The sequence below is a fragment of the Bombina bombina genome, chromosome 3, assembly GCF_027579735.1.
Source record: "Bombina bombina isolate aBomBom1 chromosome 3, aBomBom1.pri, whole genome shotgun sequence".
Classification (NCBI taxonomy): Eukaryota; Metazoa; Chordata; class Amphibia; order Anura; family Bombinatoridae; genus Bombina; species Bombina bombina.
In genome coordinates, this window is record NC_069501.1 from 476,378,758 (window position 1) to 476,400,735 (window position 21,978).

Here is a 21,978-nt window from a genome sequence, read left to right on the forward strand (position 1 = left end):
CTTCATTAGGATCTGAATGCAAAAGAAGGTGGCCGCTCGTGACATTCAGTTCTTTTCGGAGCTGGATTTATTCTTGTGAAAGTTCAACACACTATAATCTGAATTTGCACAGATCTTAGTGTGTTGCACTTTCTCAAGGATATATCCGGCTCCTAAAAGAGCCGAATACCACGAGCGGCTGCTTTATTCCGCATTTAGTTTTTATTGTTTTCCTTTATTTTGTATCCTTTGTTGAAAAGCATACCCAGGTAGGCTCAGGAGCTGGGGCTAACTGCTGATTGGTTACTGCACATATATGCCTCTTATCATTGACTTACCAATGTGTTCAGTTAGCTCCCAGTAGATCATTTTTGCTCCTTGAAGAAAGGATATAAAAATAATTAAAGGGACTCTGAACCCACATTTTTTTCTTTCGTGATTCAGATAGAGCATGCAATTTTAAGCAACTTTCTAATTTACTCCTATTATCATTTTGTCTTTGTTCTCTTGCTATCTTTATTTGAAAAAGAAGGCATCTAAGCTTTTTTGGACAGCACTTTTTTATTGGTGGATGAATTTATCCACCAATCAGCAAGGACAACCCAGGTTGTTAACCAAAAATGGGACGGCATCTAAACTTACATTCTTGCATTTCAAATAAAGATACCAAGAGAATAAAGAAATTTTGATAATAGGAGTAAATTAGAAAGTTCCTTAAAATTTCATGCTCTGTCTAAATCACAAAAGAAAAAAATTGGGTCCAGTGTCCCTTTAAGCACAATTGAAAATAGAAATAATCTGGAAAGTTGTTTACAAATGTATTCTCTATATCTGAATCATGAAAGTCAAATTTGGGGTCTCATGTCCCTTTAAAGCGCTTTGAGGCAGACAGAAACTGGTGCCGTTTTGTATCTGTTTTGGTTTTTGCTGTGTCACATCAGCTCCTCCCTTGCCTCTGTTTACTTTCATTTTCTTTGTCTTCCTTGTTTCCTTCTTTCGACAATTTTGGCATTTGCTGCCATGTTTTGTACAACAGTACTCTCCCAAACCCTCTATTTCATATAGATTATGCATGGGGGTCAGATTAAAAGGAGAGGACAGTTTCAAATGCAACTTTTCATGATTTAGAATGAGCATGCAATTTTCAGACTTTTTAAATTCACTTCCATTATAAAATGTACTTTTGTTCTCTTGGTATCCTTTATTAAAAAGTATATGTCTTATCCTAAGTAGTAGCAATGCACTACTGGAAGATAGCTGGTGATTAGAGGCTACACACATATGCCTCTTGCCATTGGCACACCAAATATGTTCATCTGGGTTCCACTTGTGCATTGCTGATCTGGAGCTGACTTTAACTATGTGTTCAATCCCTTTGCCGAGTGTAAACTTATACTTGTGCAATAATAAAATGATTATAGTGCATTGATCAAATGAACACATAACTTTTTTTCTTTTTGCAACTATATATCCCTTTAATTCCCCCATATTGCTTTCTAATGGATTTTTTTTTTATCATAGCCTTCTGTCACTCCCAGATACATATAGACCGTTGCTTTTTATACTTGTATGCACACTTACCTGGTAAACATTAACTTTATTTATTTTTCAAACTATTAACTTTCACTAATTATGTTTTCCCACAGGAATCTCCAGGCTGCTATAGGTGCATATTATGACTTTGAGAGTCCAAGTGTCACAGTTCCTTGTATGTCATTTGTTGAAGATGTGACAATTGGTGAGGGGGAATCTGTACCACCAGACACCCAGTTCACAAAGACATGGAGGATCCAAAACACAGGTTAGTGAAAAATGCTATATTTAAAGGGCCATGATACCCAAATGTTTAAACACTTGAAAGTGATGCAGCATAGCTCTAAAAAGCTGACTAGGAAATATCACCTGAACATCTCTATGTAAAAAAGAAAGATATTTTACCTCAAAAGTTCCTCAGTAGCCACATCCCATTGTAAAGGACTTCTAAGCAGCAAACCAGTATGTCTGTCCCGGGACAGCTAAGGGAGTGAGCTTTCGTGCACACTCATCTTATTTTCCTATTCAGTTTAAGGAAGTTTACTATGAAATCTCATGAGATCACAGTAAAAGAGTTCATGACCTCAGCACTGTTGATGCTGATTGGCTGCTGTTCATTTTTTAATTATTTTTTTTTTCTTACCTGCAGCTGGGCAGCAGGTGAATTATAACTTTTACACAGAATTTACTCTGCTGAGCTGAGGAAATTATGAGGTAAATTATCTTCCTTTTTTACATAGAGATGCTCAGGTGATATTTTCCTGTCAGCTTTTTACAGTTATACTGCCATTAGTTTCAAGTGATTTAGCATATGAGTATTATGTCCCTTTAATGCAAAATAAGCGTCTACAACCAATAAACATATATATAAGCTATTGACAGCATATGTAAAAGCAATAGCATTTACCTTTAAAAATGCCATCTTGACAGTGCTTGATAACCCCTTTGGTATAATTGCCTCCAACACTTTTTCTGACCCATAAAAGTGAGCTTCTGTGAATTACATAGTTGTGTAAACAATCATCTATTTTGCCAGCTGGAGTAAAATAGTCAACTCTTCCACCCTTATATTTTTTTTCTTCATTTGAAAAGCTGATTTTGCCTCTTGTATCTCAACCTATACTGACATTTTCATTACTATAGTAGTGGTTCTAGAAAGGCTATGTAAACAAAAAAAATGGGGGGGGGGGCACACTCCCAGTAATGGTTTGGACGGAGAGGTACCAAAATGTTTATTTTCCATCCTTCTCTCTGAGGGCCTGATTAACAATATCTCTCCGTCATCTCATCCGTCTTTGGGGGCTTTTTTTTTTTAGCATTATATAGCAAAGTGTGTGTCTCCTTCACACGCAGAAACCTGTATAGCTAGATAAATAGCTCTGAAGCTCAAACATGTTTTGTTAATTTTTTTTGAGGGACCTTGCAGTACTGACATTACTTCTTTTGTAATCTTGCCAGAGCAAAGAGCTTTAGAACATTGGATCCTAAGTATTGGTCTCACAGTGAGAGAGAAAATGAGGATTTTGAGTAAACAAACAGAGAAAAGCTAATTTGCTCCGCTCTTCCTGCAAACTTGGCCAATTTTATTGGCTTGTGGGTGAGACAGATATTTTAGGTACAAAAATACCTAAAGGATTAATTTCCCATACATTTTAAACTCTGCATCTGATATAGAAAATCATTAACGCATTAAGGGAAAACCACTTTTACAGAAAACGGTCTCTTAACCCCTTCATGCCATTAGTACATTTCATGCCATCCTAACAGTGCTGGGCTTTAATGGAACATCCTTCCTTATATGGCGTCCTGCAGCCTTCCCCATTTGACTCGAGCAAGAATTGGACTGGGGGGCAGACCTAGCATCATATCTAGACCCCATGATCCGATCCCAGCCTTGAAATCACGTGATCGCATCAATGATCATGTGATTTCATTTTTACAGCAATTGTTTACATCAGAACTTTGTTATGATGTTAACACTCTAATGCCAGCACAAAGGGGTTAAAGGGAGCAAGCACTGAAGGCAGCTTTATTCTCATAGTTTGCAAACGCTGAGAGAGCACACATTGATTGCATTGTTTAATGATAATTTGTGCAATTAACATTGAAAACAATTGGCTAATTTTAGCTAGAATATATATATATATTATGCCTAAATTACATGATATTGTTGTTTACATGACATAATGCAGCTTATATATGCAACCTAACGGTAGCTTTTATATCAATTTTAATACTTTCATATTTGTTCCCTCAGAATAAATTTACAAAATCATATTGTATGTGTGTGTGCGTATATACATATAGCTACAAAAAAAAAAGGTGGTGAGTGCCGTATGGCTCGAGTGCCAATTGGAGAACAGTTTAAATCTTTGTTTTTTTTTTTTAAAAAAATACCTTTTTGAAGTGGGCTGGAGCGCGGGGTATTTGAATTTTAGCGTTACATTAAAAAAATAAGTTAAAGCGTATCCTCATTACAACTGATAAATTAAACTCCATCTTAAATATTGCTGGATGTTACAAGATGACAACTTTTGTTATTGTACATAAAGTGACAACAATAGAAGACCTGGTTGTTTTATCCCTCCTTAAAGGGCCATTAAATATAGTAGAATTGCCTAATCAACAAATGCACAATAACGAGACAATGCAATAGCACTTAATCTGAATTTCAAATGAGCAGTAGAACAGTTCCTAACCCTCTGTATCATGTGACAGTCATCAGCCAATCACAACATGCATATACATTATGTATACACTGAACTCTTGTACATGCTCAGTAGGAGCTGGTGCCTCAAAGTTTGAATATAAAAAGAATGTGCACAATTTGATAATGGAAATAAATTGGAAAGTTGTTTAAAATAACATGCTTTAGTGGTTCTTTAAGCTTCTGCTTCCTCTCCTCCTAGGGTCAGAGGCTTGGCCTCCAGGAGTATGCTTGAGGTACGTCGGAGGTGATCAGTTTGGGCATGTAAACATGGTATTAGTGCGCTCACTGGATGCCCAGGAGATGACCGATGTTAGTGTGCAAATGTGCAGCCCAAGCCAGGCTGGCATGTACCAGGGCCAATGGAGGATGTGTACTGCTACTGGCATGTACTTTGGAGGTGAGAATTCTAAAACTACCATCTCAATTTTCTTCTGTAACATAACCTGTGTGTTCAGGCACAATCTAACACGAAAAGCTGAATCTATATATGGGATAAACGCTGTACGCGTGTATGTATGTGTGTGTGTATATATATATATATATATATATATATTTTTTATCTCCACTCCTTTTGCTTTTTTTCTTGTTCCATTTATCTTGCTCTGATACCCTGATTTATTTTTTTTCCCTTTATTTCCTTTAGATGTTATCTGGGTGATCCTCAGTGTGGAGGCCGGAGGCCTTTTAGGGGTTACTCAACAGCTTTCTTCCTTCGAGACAGAATTTAACACTCAGCCTCACCGCAAACTAGGGTGCGATTATAACCCCTTTGCATCTCCTCAGAAGAGCCGGTCCCCTGATAGGGAAGATACAGGGAGCTGGGAAACCGTGACAGACCCCCCTGAATGTGATCAGAATGGACTGTCTCAGACCTCTGTAAATATATGTACATCTGATCACCCGGCCAGTCGGTCTGTAGCTACATATAGAGAGGTGAGTATGGAGTAAAGCAAGAACTTGCCAGCTAAGTCTGGGGTGAAAATATACCAGTACTTTTTTTGTTTGGCTGCATAATATGCCATGGATGAAAGAAAAATATAGAGGGAGACTATGACTGTTGGGGGTGGAAGTAGTAACAAGCAAAACAATGGAAATGCTGAGTATATTTGGGAAGGGCCATTGATTTGACAAAGATACAACCAGTTTGTCTGTAAAAAGAAATTTGAACTGGAACTTAGAGGGTTAAATATGGTAAAACTTGTTCCCGCTGCTCCAATTAAAGGGGTTGTTTTTTTATCAGGGATAGAGACACAGGGAAGAGCCTGATGAAGAATTTGTATTAGAATTTATGTTTAAATGGTCAGTCAACACCTTGCAATTGCAAGACCTTTTTTTTTTTTGCCATGGTCATTATCTTAACAAAAAAGTAGTGTTATAAGTGAAGTCGGGCACACAAGCTAGAAAAAAATAATCTCTTCCTATGAAATCTTTAATGTATTAGCATATACCTGTCTTTGCAGAATAAGTTTATAATAATACAAACATATATTTCATTGGGTAACTGTCTAGCAAAAATAAATAGAAGCCAGAACTCCTTTTGGCATTTTATTTAATTACTAGTGTTAAAGCCCGTGTACACGGGCCCGCGCAGGGTATTGTGGGGAATGTAGTGCTCGCTACTACATTCACCTTTAAAAGATCAGTAAACTTTTCAAAACTTTAGTCATGAAAATCTTTTGTTTTACAATTTAAAGTTAAATAAGCATAATGTAGTAATTTAAAAAAATATATATATTTTATAATTTTTAAGAAATATTACCCCAAAGTTTCTTATTTAACTGCTGTGACGTATGCACCAAGCAATTCTTCATAAAAGGTAGGCGTGTCAGCAAAACTGTTTCACCAATCACATATTGCGCTATAATGAGCTTCTGCATATTCATTAGCTGCTGAGCGTGTACCCATCCACATGCGCAGTAGGTTTTAATAATAATAATAGTGCTGTGTTGTGACAGAAAAGCTCTGCAATGCATACATGCTGAAAAAAAGATGTTGGTCACTAAAGATTTCTTCAGAATGTATTTAAAAATCTTTAGTGACTAACATCTGTGCTGCTGGCTGCCCTTCAACACCCCCTGTGAGGATACAAACTTTTTGTCGCGCTAAAGTCTTTCAGATTGCAGTGTGTTTAAAGACATGCCCCTTATTTCATTATGTGTCAGTGCGTGGGGAACTGAGCAGTCTCCTGAATGATCTACACAAACATAGCAAAGCAGTATTTCTTCTTGACAGGAGGAGCACAGCAGCTACGGTGAAGGAATGTCCCACTGTCTCATCCTGACACGGAGCTGCATGAATCTTATCTAAAACTAACAATTGTACTGCCGGTGTAGTGTCGAAATCTGCGACACGACAGAATTTGTGACCGTTACGTCTCCACATTCCTGACCGCACACATGACTGGTTAACCACCAATCACCTGCTACAGACACCTCCTTCCAGATTTCGACACTACACCGTGAGGGGTCGCAGAATCAGACGGAACAGCTGAGCCTGTCTGATTTTGCAGCCTTCACTGAAGCGCCGCAGTCTGAAACAGATACTACTAATATGGAAATGCCTATGAAATTTAAAAATACGTTGAAATTTGACAAGCGGCTGCTCCATTTCATTCTTTCTCCATTATATTTTTACTTTCATGCTGCTGTTTATGTTTTTTAAAATTTACCTGTTATCTGTATGTTTTCATAAATGATGCAAGATGTTAGCGTTTTATTTTAACTGAATTCATCCGTGGAAAACATACAGATAAAAGGTAAGTTTTAAGAAATCTAAACAGCAGCATGATATAATGATGAAAGAATGAAATAGAGCAGTCGCTCGTCAAAGTTTCAATGTATTTTTAACTTTCATAGGCATTTCCATATTAGTAGTATCGGTTTCGGACTGCTAATAAATGTATGAAGGCATGGTAAGCTTTGGAGCAGCTGCGCTTCAGTGAAGGCTGCAAAATCAGACAGGCTCAGCTGTTCCATCTGATTCTGCGACCCCTCACGGTGTAGTGTCTAAATCTGGAAGGAGCTGACTGTAGCAAGTGATTGGTGGTCAACCAGTCACGTGTGCGGTCAGGAATGTGGTGGCGTAACGGTCACAAATTCCTTCGGGTTGCAGATTTCGACACTATGCTGGGTCCTCAGTCTCACCAGCCCCCTGCAAGGCTAAATAAACCAATCTTGAGTGACTAAATTAAACTATGCAGCCAGCCCCCCTGCATGGCAAAAACCTTATTCACATTACAGAGGGGATCTGTATAATAAAGGGAAATGACAATTAGTGACTCGCGAGTTGTAGGTAGAAGTGGAGCTGACAAGTTACACGTGAGATGAAATCCGTTGAACTTGAGTTGAGTGACTACCACTCCCCCCCCCCCCCACCCCCTTCCATAAAAAAATGCTCGGATATGGACATTGATGTAAATTTTATTGAACATTTTAAAATCTGAAAATTGTTCTTGTTAAAAGTGCAGACATAGCTGTAATCCACAGATTTATTGGTTGCACAGACTAGTAAGCCATTTGTAACTGTCTCTAATTGGCCTTAGCAGAAAAAGAAATCTAAGTTGCAATATATGGCGGCGCCCATTACTTTATTGACATTACAATGTTAACCTTATTTTTTTTCAATATTTAAAAACTAATTTTAAAAAATACATGTGCATATATTATTCTCAGGCTATTTGCTCTGAATACAGGTAGCCCTCAGTTTACACCGGGGTTAGGTTCCAGGAGGAAAGGTTGTAAACTGAAACCCAGTTTATAATGTAAGTCAATGGGAAGCGAGGGAGTTAGGTTCCAGGCCCCTCTCAAAATTGTCATCATAAGTAACACCTAATACATTATTTTTAAAGCTTTGAAATGAAGACTTTAAATCCTAAACATCATTATAAACCTAATAATTTAGATTGTATCATCAAACTATGTTTAATGAGCAAAAACATTTGCTAACAGCACCTAATTAAATAATTACACAACAGACTGCATCATCATCAAACTAAGTTTAATGAACAAAAACGTTTTTTACTTGCATTTTTCTGCAATCCGTTCTCTGCATTGTTAGCATGTTAGATAATATTGGGTCTGCACCTATTCTATTCATTTCAATCTGCAGTGATTAATAGGCAGTTACTGACCCTCACCTCAAGCAGCTGGACAGGAAGATAATAGGGAAGTGGATGTTCGATAGCTAATGTCTGCTCTGTGTACACATATCAATTTCAGACCTGTTAAGTTGCATAACTTTACTGCAAAACAAGCGGACAGCTCCACCTACTGGCTATTTTAATTAGTGCACATGACTGGAAAAAAAGGTTGTTATTCTGAAATGGCGCAAATTGAACTGGCGTAAACCGAGGGCCACCTGTACATAATTTTATCAATGATTTATAATGTCCCTTTAACATTCCTTTAAAGTCAAAATTAAACTTTTATGATTCAGATAGAGCATGAGGATTTTAAAGGAACAGTAAACGCCTTGTAATTACAAGACATTTCTGTTGTGCTGCTATAGCATAACATATCAGCCAGGTCTTAACGTTTTTAAAACAAAGTAACATCATTATTTATTAATAGCTAAACTCCAATTACCATTTTCTCTTATTTGGAGATGCCAATCTGGGTTTTAGTATAGAATGCATTGTTTGGCAGTTGTTATCTGAAAAAGCCATTTAGGGACAGCCATGTAGCAGGGTTAGATTGAGAAGTCAGCATAACTAAACATTTTATATGAAAATCTGTGTTTACTGGCCCTTTAAGAGACTTTCCCAAGGACACTAAACTCAATTTTTTTTTCTTAAACCCTTTGAGTGCTAAGCACTTTCCCACCTGGGTGCTAAGGTGATTGAAGTTTTTTTTTTATTTTTTTAATTTTTTTTTATTTTTATATATTTTTATATATTTTTCAGATACCAAGACTTGCACCATTGGAAAGCTTAGGCGGTTACCTTTCCAACTCTGGGTCTTGGGGGTCTGTAGCTGCTTAGATGCCTGAGATACAGGCTTCTAAGCAGCATGCCCCCTTTCCCTATACTTTGTATTGTCAATTGTTAATAAAGTTGCACGGTTACGTCATTGCGCGTGACGTTACCACGCAAAACGTGAAGCCCCGGTGATGCCTGTCACTATGCAGTCCCGATCGCCGGGGTTAGAGCGGTGGGAGCCCCCAGATCTCCCTCAAGGTGGGAGAGTGCTAGCGATTGCTCTCATTAGCACCATAGTGGGAAACTCTGTGATGGCTCAGAGCCGTCAGCACTCAAGGGGTTAATGATACAGATAGAATATACTATTTTAAACAACCTTACAATTTACTTGTATTATCCAATTTTACTTGACTCTTTTTGTGTCCTTTTTTTTTTTTTTTTTTTTTTTTTTTTTAAAGAGCAGCAATGCACTGCTGGGAGCTAGCTAAACATAGTGGCTGAGCTAATAACAAGAGGCATATATCTGCATCCACCAATCAGCAACTAGCTCCCAGTAATGCAGTGCTGCTCTTGACCATTCTTAGGTATGATTTTCAAAAAAGCAACTCTAAATCATGAGTTTTACTTTTACTGTACCATTATCGGAGGGTGTTTAAAAATATGATCAAATCACACACTGTTTATTATTTGCGGCAAAGAGACCTAATATGGGTTTTCTTCAAATTCCCCTTCCTGGTTTATGACTCTGTAATTAACATGGAGGGCTTGAATTATGAGTTAAAGGGACAGTCTACTCCAGAATTATTGTTGTTTAAAAAGATAGATAATCCCTTTATTACCCATTCCCCAGTTTTGCATAACCAACACAGTTATATTAATATATTTTTTCCCTCTGTGATTACCTTGTATCTAAGCCTTTGCAGACTGCCCCCTTTTTTTCATTTCTTTGGACAGACTTGCATTAAGCCAATCGATGCCCTCTCACTTGTAAATCCACAGACGTTGTCACAATGTTATCTGTATGGCACACATGAACTTACACACTCTAGCTGTGAAACACTGACAAACGCATTGAAATAAGGGGTGGCCTTCAAGGTTTTAAAAATTGGCATATGAGCCTACCTAGGTTTAGCTTTCAACAAAGCATACCAAGAGAACAAAGCAAATTTGATGATAAAAGTTAGTTGGAAAGTTCTTTTAAAATTGCATTCCCTATCTGAATCATGAACGTTTAAAGGGACACTGAACCCAAATTTTTTCTTTTATGATTCAGATAAAGCATGCAATTTTAAGCAACTTTCTAATTTACTCCTATTATCAAATGTTCTTCATTCTCTTGCTATCTTTACTTGAAAAAGAAAGTCCAGAACCCTGGACAGCACTTGTTTATTGGTGGATGAATTTATCCACCAATCAGCAAGAATAACCCAGGTTGTTCACCAAAAATGGACCGGCATCTAAACTTACATTCTTGCTTTTCAAATACAGATACCAAGAGAATGAAGAACATTTTCTAATAGGAGTAAATTAGAAAGTTGCTTAAAATTGCATGCTCCATCTGAATCGCTAAAGAAAACATTTGGTTTCAGTGTCCCTTTAATATTGACTAGACCTTTTAAATAACAACCTTAGAATTAAAGAGACAGTAAAGATTAAATGTTTACAATTCAGAGCATGCCATTTTAAACCATAAGAATTATACAAGTACACATCAGATATGGTAATTCCGCACCTTCTGGAAAGCTGCCGTTGTTTCGCCAGCCGTATCAATACTGCCCTGAAAAAGTCTCCGGTGTGTATATTATCACATAAAACAAAAGCAATCTTCCAGAATGAAGGAGCGTGCAAGGTAGACTGGCAACAATCCAAGCTTAATATCATAAGGCAATTAAAAGTTCATGTTTATTGAAAGCAATTTTAAAACTTACAAGTTGCTGGACATTGGTCAGAGGAGTGTAGGTGACGTAGGTTAAATTTGCTTTCAATAAACATGAACTTTTAATTGCCTTATGATAAGCTTGGATTGTTGCCAGTCTACCTTGCACACTCCTTCATTCTGGAAGATTGCTTTTGTTTTAAGCAACTTTAAACAAGTTTCCAATTTTACTTCTGTTGTCAAAGTTGCTTTTTCCTCTTGGTATCCTTTGTTGAAGAGTAAACCTAGGTAAGCTACTAGGAGCAAATGAATGTGCATGCGTCTTTAAAATTCTATTGGTGTAGTGTTTTCAACAGTGTTGCAGATACTGCTGCCAGATGGCTAAAGAAATGTGCACGCTCCAAAGCTCACCTAGGATTACTGTTTAATAAACTATACCAAGAGAACTGAGAAAAATTGATAATAAAAATAAATTGGAAAGCTGTTTGAAATCTTATGCTCTATCCAACCATTTTAATTTTGACTTTACTGTCCCTTTTAAGGGACATGAAACCCCACATTTTTTCCATGATTTAGATTGAGCGTACATATATAAAGTTTCCAATTTAGTTTTGTTATATTTACTTTGTACTCATGGTATTCTTTGTTGAAGATAATACCTAGGTAGGTTGTTTGCATGTGTCTTTAGAACTATATGGGAGCATTTTCTGCAAGAACATTTTTTAGCACTAGATGGCAGCAGTGCTTGCACAATGTATAACACATAAAAGCAATGTTGCCAAAGTGCTCCATACATGGTCAAGCTCCTAAGCCTACCTACCTGCCTTCAACTGATACCAAAGAAAAAAAGTAAATAATTAATAAAAGTAAATTGGACTTTTTTTTTGTTTTAAAGTTATACACTCTATATGAAACGTGAAAAATGGACACAAATAATTATAAAATCAGCAGTCTACATTTTATATTTAAAATAAGATTTGTAATAATTTCAGTGAGAAACCTAAAGTTTGTGAAACGTTAACTATGGCAGCATGAAACATATATACGAAAATGGGCATAGATCAATACCTTGGGTTGTCTTTGAGGGTGAGAGAGAGTTTTGATAGGTAAATAGGCAAAAATGCTAACTAGTTTCCTGTATTTTGGGCAAGTTTTTCTATGAAATTCCCGGTAGCGAAGGGGTTAAACTGGGAAATAACATGACTGTGCCTGCACATGCCAGATGCATGCTCCCTTGCACACTCGCTGTTACATGCTAGCAGTTTACACCCCAAACATTCCAGATATGGAATTGCGAAAGGACAATTAATTAGTTTGAAACAGATCTGCTCCAATCGGGATCATTTTTGTGAAGAAATTGAGGGTTTAAAGGCTAGATTATTACACCAAGAGTATCCTGTTTTCATCATTGAAAGGGTCTTTTGAAGCGCTAAAGGATTTTGATAGACATCTTGTTGGGTGAAAAACATAATTGTGGGTGATTCCAGGAGGTCATTTACAGTTTATTACAACATGTAGTCAACAATACAGTGAAGTATGTAAGTTGATCTAAAAACATCTTCCTGATGTTTTAGGAGATGACTTCTTTGATGTCGTCTTACTTTTTGTTTTTCCGTAGAAATAGTACTTTGGAAAATATTTTGACTCAAAGTGTGATTTTGGAAACATCTAACTAATAACACGACTTTTTTGCAAGGGTCATTATGGATGTGGGGGACGTAAGTGTAAAGCATGTGATCATGCTTCAATCACCACAACCTTTCAAACTGCTGTTACTCGCTAAAGTCATGTACCACCTGTAGAGCAGCATATGCAATATACAGGTAACTAACAATATGTGGGTCATACCTAAAGATTGTCAGTATATAGCAGGGTTATAATACAATTTATTTAATAATTCTTTAAAATAACCTCCAATTAAAATCAATATTTTATTCCTAATTTCTTGATATTAGTTATAATTTATAAACACATTGAATTATATTGATAGAAATCAGATTATGAATCAAATGATACACGCTTATGCTGTTATATTCTTTACAAAGATCATAAAAATATACCTTTTTTACAATTTACCTTATTCACACTGAATCGCATTAAAATATCACAGTAAAATACCAGCATATGGACCGCTAACTTTAACAGTGCCTAGTTAAACAATATAACAAAATACTTTAACAGCCCATTTCTCTGCTAATTTATCTGAGCTGAAATAAATCTTATTTAGCTACAATAAGGCAAATTCTAAAATATATAGTTGCATATAAATTACTTAGCACTAAATATGACTAGTTTTAAACTACACAGGACTATGAACACAAGCTTAAAATACAAAAGTATGCTCTTTAAATTTACCAGCTGTAATCTAACTATAGCCTTAGAATGCCTTTGATTTAAATATATATTTAACAGTTTCTTATACTTTACTAGATCGCCAGTTTGAGAATTCAGTTAATATTCTAATATGTCTATCGTTCTAGGGGACTTATGCATATTTGTAAGAGAATTAATCTTGATAGTCTCTTATCCACAAAGAGTGTCCCAATGTATTTGTCTTAAAGAAAACTGTCTTTGCACACTGGTCTCTCTATAAGCAAAAATGGCAACAAGCAGGATTGCAAACAGTTAACAAGAAAATTATCTTTTTCTCTCTGTCTGTCTGAGACAAAACTCCTCCCCATGTCTTAATCATTTGATAGATTTGGATACGCTCATTTCTCTGATTGGCTACTGGGAAATTTCATTTTCAACAGCCAAATGCCTGTAATACTGGATTTAGGCCATTGGGGAAAGCAGATAAAGACAAAACGGTTTCATTTTTAAATTGCTAACAATAAATACAGTTCTTATATATTTTTATTCAATATACTATATTTTTTAGTATTAAAGTGAAGGTCAATTTTCATCAATGAGTGCCCGGTTTTTAAAAATACTTTTAAAATCAGGGGCACTTTCATTGATGAAAATTAACATTGCACTGGATTTTAAGAAATACTTACCTTTTACTTCTGCAAAGCCGGATCGACGATCTCCCTCCTTCTTCTTCCTGCTGTAGACAACAGCAATGACGAAACTGGCTTCCTCCAATCACAGCCAGGCATCACGAGCTGGACGCTCTGGGGTGCAATCCATGATTGGAGGAAGCCGGTTTTTGTCATTTCTGACGTCACTACAGAGGAACTGAGGCTGAGATCGGCGATCCGGTTTTGCAGGAGAAAAAGGTAAGTATTTCTTAAAATCCAGTGCAATGTTAATTTTCATCAATGAAAGTGCCCCTGTTTTAAAAAGTATTTTTAAAAACCGGGCACTCATTGATGAAAATTGACCTTCACTTTAATAAGTCATATGTTTCATATATGGTCCATTTAATATAATTTATTCTGAATATTTCAAGATTAAACATGAATATACTCCACTTATAATATCTTAAAATTGCGTTTAAAATAATATTTTCTAGGAAACTATTTAAAAGGATTATAATACCTTCATCAATGGACCTTTCGGCTGCCTATCCACAGGGGTTAGTCAGTTTATTACACATCTTGGGCAGGACACCCATATATGGGCATACACATATCAGGCTCCATAATGCTAATATTTACTTTGAAGTGGCCCATTGGTTTTATCTATACACAGGTCTAAATCCTTTGTTCTCTCCTGTGTAACCAAGAAGAAGGGGGATTTGTCTGTTATGGCTACAGCCTACACAATTCATGTCAGAGGAGACATTAGCTGATCTGAAGTACCAAAATTTATTTGATACATATGTAGTTTATTCAATGCTATTTACAGATACCCTGACATAATTCCCCCTTCCAATTTTAAATAGATGTAGGACACGTATTTGAATTGACTTAAAGTCAGTGGTACTTGGTGAGTGTATTGACCGATGCATTATAGACAGTCTTCTATGAAGAGAGTCCATATTTTTGAGTCCTCATGCTCATTAGTTAAGCATCTTTAAACTACAATATGTCTTTAGTGAATTTGGGGATATGATACTTCATTCTCCCTCTATGACTTGTAGTTGGGATCTAGGATGGCACACTCGCAACTGATTAATATGGACCCATTTATCCATAAAAGTATCATTTTTAGTTATCCTAATTTTTTAGGCAACTGGAGAAATTATGTTAGTAATGACAAAAGGGCCCTTCCATGACGGAAGGAATTTCTTCTCCTTAACCTAATCTCTTCCAAAGTTATAAAGATAAACTTTACCATTTATTTCATATTCCTTTTTGGATGTTTTGAGATCATAATAGGTTTTAGCAGCAGTTGCATACTTTTCTATGTTCCTTTGAGCAAAGGCATATTGCAGGTGCTTTCTTAGGTTCTCCACATATTGATGCGTATTGGCAGCATTTATCAAGTTCTGGTCTGATTTACGGTACAGTAGATGTTGAGGTAGAACCATTGTTTATACCAGTCATCAATTAAAAAGGTGACATCTTAGTACCACTACTTTTACATTAATTTTACATCCCAGTCTTTACCCGTTTCACTCACAAACTTTTTGAGGATTTTCACAATGGACTGGTTGTAACGCTCTACACCACCACTTGAGGCAGCTTTTGACCCCTAATATTTTCCACATTTTGGTCATCACTTCGCTAGTGAAGTGGGTTACCCGATCGGATTCGATTCGCTGGGGTAAACCAAATCTGGAAAACACGTGGTTGATGAGCAATGCTGCACATTTTTCAGCACTATTTTTAGGTGCACTGATGCACTCTACCCATTTAGTGAACAGGCATGTCACTGTCAACATGTATTTGTTACCTCTTGATGACCTTGTTACGGGACCAATAAAATCAATTTGTATATCTGACCATGGCATTACCACCCCCCTTTTCTGCAATGGAGCTCTATGCGTTGGCGCGGTGGGTTGGAACTGTGGACAGATTAAACAACCTTGACAGTAGGTTTGAACATTCTTCAACATATGCAGCCAGAAGGCGTAGTCATGCAATATTTCATACGTTAATTTGGCACCACAATGGCCAGAGGTGGGAGCATCATGGGCATGTTGAAGCATGAGACCTCTGAACTTGGTGGGTACCACCCATTGCTGGATGCCAGTTTTTGGGGTTTCTAATTAACAAACCATCCTCTAACTTGAATTGTGATTTGGATTTCATTAAGATTCTGAGATCTTCCTTGCCAATACCGTCCTCTTTTGAGAAGGGGTTGCTTTCAGGATCTTCTATGTGTTTATAGAAGATGCTTACAATGGGTTCTTCCTTTTGACTAGTGATCCGGTCCTTACTAGGAGAATCCTGACTCCATTGTACCAGGTTAGGCTCACTGTTGTTTAGCCTGGTTTGTGGTAATGGCTTCTACCTGAATTGCACCCATTAAGTGGTCAATATTAAGGAGTTCTCCAGTTATGGCTCCTTGTTTGGCTAATGAATCCGCCTTTCTTATCAGGACCTAGAACCCTGGAATGACCCTTGGTCTTTTTCCAGTGTATGGTTAAATCATTGGACGCCACTAGATTATCAATCTCGCAGAACAACTTGCCATGTTTGACTGCTTTGTTGTTAGTTTTCTGCATGCCATTTCTTTTCCAAGTTGGCAGGTATTCAACAAAACTGTCACGCACGTAAATAGTCAGTAATGATCACAAATTCATGAATATCTTGTTCAATAGCCATTTCAATGGTCTTTAGAACAGCAGTGAGTTCTGCAATTTGACTGGATCTTGGTCCAATGTTGAAACCTACAGAAATATTTTGGAGTCCATTCGCCCAAGTTATACCAATGCCAGCGACTAATCTGCGCTCATTATCAATAGTGGCATGGTCAGAACAAACATCAACATATATCCAAGGTAATGTTTGACAGTGGTCCTCGTATATTTTATATGGGGAAAGCAATTGTTCCTCCAGGAAATCATCTTCTGATAACTCTTCCCCATGATCCCTTAGCAGTACAATCGTGGAGCTCAGCAAGCCCCTGTGCGACTGGATTCTTTTTATTTTGCTTGTAGCGAATTTCTAAAGGCCAGCCTTGTAAGGAAAGAGTCCAAGCTGTCATGCGGCTATTAGACAAATTCCCATCTCTTATTCTCTAACGTTGCAGATATAGAAAAGGCTTGTGGGCCATTTCTACAATAATTTTTTCACCCTGTATATAGCTGCGGAAATTTTGTAGAGCCCATACAGTCAATAAGAGGGCTTTTTCGCAATCGCTAAATTTTGTTTCTACTGGGGTCGGGATAGAGTTTTGCTCGCATAAGCAATGACTTTGCTTAAATTATCATGCTTTTGGTATAAAACAGCACTCATGCTTATATTTGTGTAACCTGTTTCTAAGTAGAAAGGTTTACCACCTTCAGGGTACACTAAGCAAGGTGCTTGAGTGAGTTTTCTCTACAGCTCCTTTATGGCTGTCTCTTGAGCCTCACTCCAGTTCCATTTCACATCCTTCTTTAGAAGATGTAGCAGTGGTTTAGCTAATTATGCATAATTATCAATAGATTTGCAAGAATAATTAGTCATACCCAGGAATGATCTCAGTTCATTTAAGTTAGTTGGGTTCTTAGAATTTATTATAGCTTTTTCTTCTTAGGATTTAACCCTTCAGAAGTAACTTCATGTCCCAAGAAGTTTACACTAGTGCGGCACCATTGAGCTTTTTGTAGGGATAATTTGACACCTGCCCTTTTAAGTTGGCTGAGGACGTGTTTAAGCTTTGCGATGTGTTTTTCAAAGTCTGTGCTTTTGATTAAAACATCATCAACATAAGATAAGGTCCCCCTTTCCAGTGCATCTGGCATAGCCTTATGCATGAATACAGAACATTCATGTCCAGAATTTATGTATCCAAACGGGAGTCTCTGGAATGCATATTGGACCTTTTGGAACGAGAATGCCAGCTTATACTGGTCCTCCTCATGTACCTTTTATGGTCCAATATCCCTGTGCACAGTCAATGGTAGTGAATATTTTGGATCCCTGCATCTGTGATTGGCACTGATCAATATATGGCACAGGCAAGCCAGACATGTACACTTGTTTGTTTAGCTGCCTTAAGTCAGCACACAAATGCCATTGTCCATTGGGCTTAAGAACACCTAGAATAGGATTGTTATAAGAGCTATGCACCTTCCAGGTTCCTTATGATTTCTGCAAGAGAATCATATGTGGCTAAATGAAGTCTGCCTTTGTTAAACAATACAGGTGATGCATTGGGTTCTGTTTGGATTCTTGCTTTGTGCAAGTCTGTAGTCCCACAGTCATAAGAATCCCTAGCAAAAATATCCATGTACTCCATCAGGAGTTCTCGCAGCTGTCGGCGTTTATCATCACTGGAACAGCCATTAGCTAAGGAGATTTGCTCTTCGATCATTTGGTGAAATCCAAGAAAGATTTCAGGCTGTCCTATCTCATTGGCTTATTCCAATCTAGAGGTAAGATCCCCTTGATTATTATTTACATTGCCCCCATGACTCTGGGTATTGGGGTATTCTTGATCTTTGATCGGCTGATCAAATACTATAGAGGCTTCTTCAATTTTACCGATGCCTTTGTCTGAGCTGAAGGGATAAATAGACTGAATTGTAAATAGTCCCTCTGGCATAGATGCAAAGGATTGTTCTATTAATTGTTCTTCAGTTTAGTATTCTTCAGGTATTAACCCAATTACATTATTCTGGAATCCAAAAGTGTAATAACTTGATTCCAGCGCATATCCTATGGTAGTTCCCTTGGATAAGGTGATATCCTGTGGGGTCATGTTATGCACAATAACATGTATTGAAATAGTTCCAATATTTACCATAGGAGTATGGGAGTATTGTTGTTATACCCAGATTTTGCATTCTATGGGAGAGGCAAATTAGTGTTTCAGAAGTTTAATTTCTGACCTTTTTACCTGTAAGGATAAGAGGAATTTATCTGCCCCAGCAGGGATTACAACCTCATTAGACACCTGCATATTCACATCATTTGGCAATTGCTAGTTTGATTTCAGGGCGGCATTTTCATCCTGAAATACTTCAGGGTCCCCCTTTAACCTGCTCCTGAGGCAAGAGTTAATCAAATCTATTTGTATGGCATATCTGTGTAAGAGAGCGTTGCCAATATATATTTGATTATGGAGATTATTTAAAACTTAAAAACGGGTGCTTCGTTGATTTATAACCTATGGAGATAGATAATAAGCATTTAGCTGTGATGTTACAGCTTTCACATTTGTCATCCAGGTCATGGACCAAGAGATCTTGGGGAGAAAGATATTTATTCACTTTAGGTCCAGCTATCTGCTCTAATAAGCCTTTGCTTATATAGCTAGCTTCCTGTTTTAGGCTCAATTTGGCATACTTGGTTTTCCCAAGGTCATGCACTTGCATAGGGATAAATAGGATATCGCCCTGAGTGAGGGGCATTTTTGTGGAACATATTTCAATACTATGTATAGATTCATTTGATTCACTTTTAGTAACAGACATTATTATTTTGGCTCAGTATTTGGTTAAATTAAAACGCTAATACAATTTTTACCAACGAGAAAAAAAAATTATTAAAAAATATTAAATATTAATTTTAATTTTGAAATATGAATAAAAAAATGTAATCAATTTTTCAAAAAATGAATTTTAATATATATATATATATATATATATATATATATATATATATATATATTTATTATTATTTTTTTAAATCTCTATTTACTACAAATATATTATATCAATGTGATAAATTTAATAATCTCTACTGCAGTGCCTCTAAATAATGTCGGTATATAGCAGGGTTTTAAAACAATTTATTTAATAATTATTCTTTAAAATAACCTCCAATTAAAATGCATATACGAAACAATTAAAATCAATATTGTATTCCTAAATTCTTGAGATTAGTTATAATTTATTAAACACATTGAATTATATTTTTAGAAGCCAATGATACTTATGCTGTTATATTCTTTACAAAGATTATAAAAATATATCTTTACAATTTACCTTATTCACAATGAATTGCATTAAAATATCACAGTAAAATACCAGAATATGGACTGCTCACTTTAACAGTGCCTAGTTAAACAATATAACGAGATACTTTAACAGCCAATTTCTCTGCCAATTTGTCTGAGCTGAAATAAATATTTAGTTACAATAAGGCAAATTCTAAAATATATAGTTGCAAATATAAATTACTTAGCACTAAATATGACCAGTTTTAAACTACACAGGACTATGAACACAAGCTTAAAATACAAAGTATGCTCTTTAAATTTACCAGCTGTAATCTAACTTTAGCCTTAGAATGCCTTTGATTTAAATATTATATATATTTAACAGTTTCTTATACTTTACCAGATCGCCAGTTTGAGAATTCAGTTAATATCCAAATATGTCTGTCGTCATATGTTCTAGGGGAATTATGCACATTTGTAAGAGAATTAATCTTGATAGTCTCTTTTCCACAAAGAGTGTCCCAAAGTATTTGTCTTACAGAAAACTGTGTTCGCACACTGGTCTCTCTATAAGCAAAAATGGCAACAAGCAGGATTGCAAACAGTCATCAAGAAAAAAAATTTCAGCCAAGATCTTTTTCTCTCTGTGCAGGGAGATTTTGTCTGAGACAAAACTCCTCCCCATGTCTTAATTCGATAGATTTGGATACGCTCTTTAATCTGATTGGCTACTGGGAAATTTAATTTTCAACAGCCAAATGCCTTGTGGCTGTAATACTGGATTTAGGCCATCGGGGGCAGCAGACAAAGACAAAAGTTTCCTTTTTTTTTAATTGCTAACATTAAATATAGTTCTTATATATTTTTATTCAATATACAATATTTTCTTGTATTAATAAGTCATATGTTCCATATATGATCCATTTAATATAATTTATTCAGAGTATTTCAAGATTAAACATGAATTTACTCCACTTATGATTTTAAACACATTTTTAAGATATTATATTTTCTAGGAAACGATTTAAAAGGATTATAATACCTTCATCATGGACTCAATTACTTTCTCAGTTATCATCTTAATATCACATACAGCAATCAGATGTAGGTTCATATAATTATATCTATATTGGATTACTATCCCATATAAAGTTTTGTGGAGTGTATAAAACATATGATTAAAGCACCAATTATATATGTACTTATTAGATGCCTGAAAAATATAAATAATAGGTTATTAAATTTGAAATAAATTGGACATTTTAAATTGACTGTATAGCTACTTATTAAATTCAGCAAATATTCATATTTAATGTTATACAAATAGACAATCTCATATCCATTGTTTTAAAACTATATGATTTGTCCAAACTTCAAATCCTTAAGACTTCTATGTTTTCAAAAATACATAGGTGAAGACATGTTGACATCTTGATTCTTAGGCTTTCAGCTTCTCATGTGTTAGCTGTATAATGAGCCCAGACACCTATGTAGATTCAGCTCAGCGTGGGACAATTTAACACTGAGATAATAGACATCTAAATTGTTGGTCATCCTGGAAAGGTATCTCAAATTGTAGACCTTTCGGCTGCCTATCCACATGGGTTAGTCGGGTTATTACCCATCTTGGGCTGGAAACCCATATATGGGCATACACATCTAAGAGCTCCATAATGCTTATATTTACTTTGAAGTGGCCCATTGGTTTTATCTATACACAGATCTAAATCCTTTGTTCTCTCATGTGTAACCAAGAAGAAGCTGGGTTTGTCTGTTATGGCTACAGCCCACACAATTCATGTCAGAGGAGACATTAGCTGATCTGAAGTACCAACATTTATTTGATTCATATGTAGTTTATTCAATGCTATTTACAGATACCCTGACAAGATGCATTTGCAAACATCTTAATGCTTTTAAAGCCTTTAATTCTTGTTCTGAATTAGCTACTTATTTTATTGAAGAACATGAATGTCAAACACATTCATCAAGTGGTGTGATTTAACATTTCTTTTAAGAGGTGTTAACAGGGATGTCTCTGAA

The 21,978-nt window shown here is 36.2% G+C and overlaps 1 protein-coding gene across 1 annotated transcript in view; it reads left to right on the forward strand.

Annotated features, from left to right (window-relative positions):
* Nucleotides 1-21,978, forward strand: part of ILRUN (inflammation and lipid regulator with UBA-like and NBR1-like domains) — a 102,139-nt gene that overhangs the window by 1,235 nt on the left and 78,926 nt on the right. Inside the window, exons 2-4 of the mRNA XM_053706792.1 lie at nt 1,626-1,780; nt 4,422-4,619; nt 4,866-5,155. Coding sequence (XP_053562767.1) covers nt 1,626-1,780; nt 4,422-4,619; nt 4,866-5,155 — 643 coding nt within the window. The remainder of the gene's footprint in view (nt 1-1,625; nt 1,781-4,421; nt 4,620-4,865; nt 5,156-21,978) is intronic.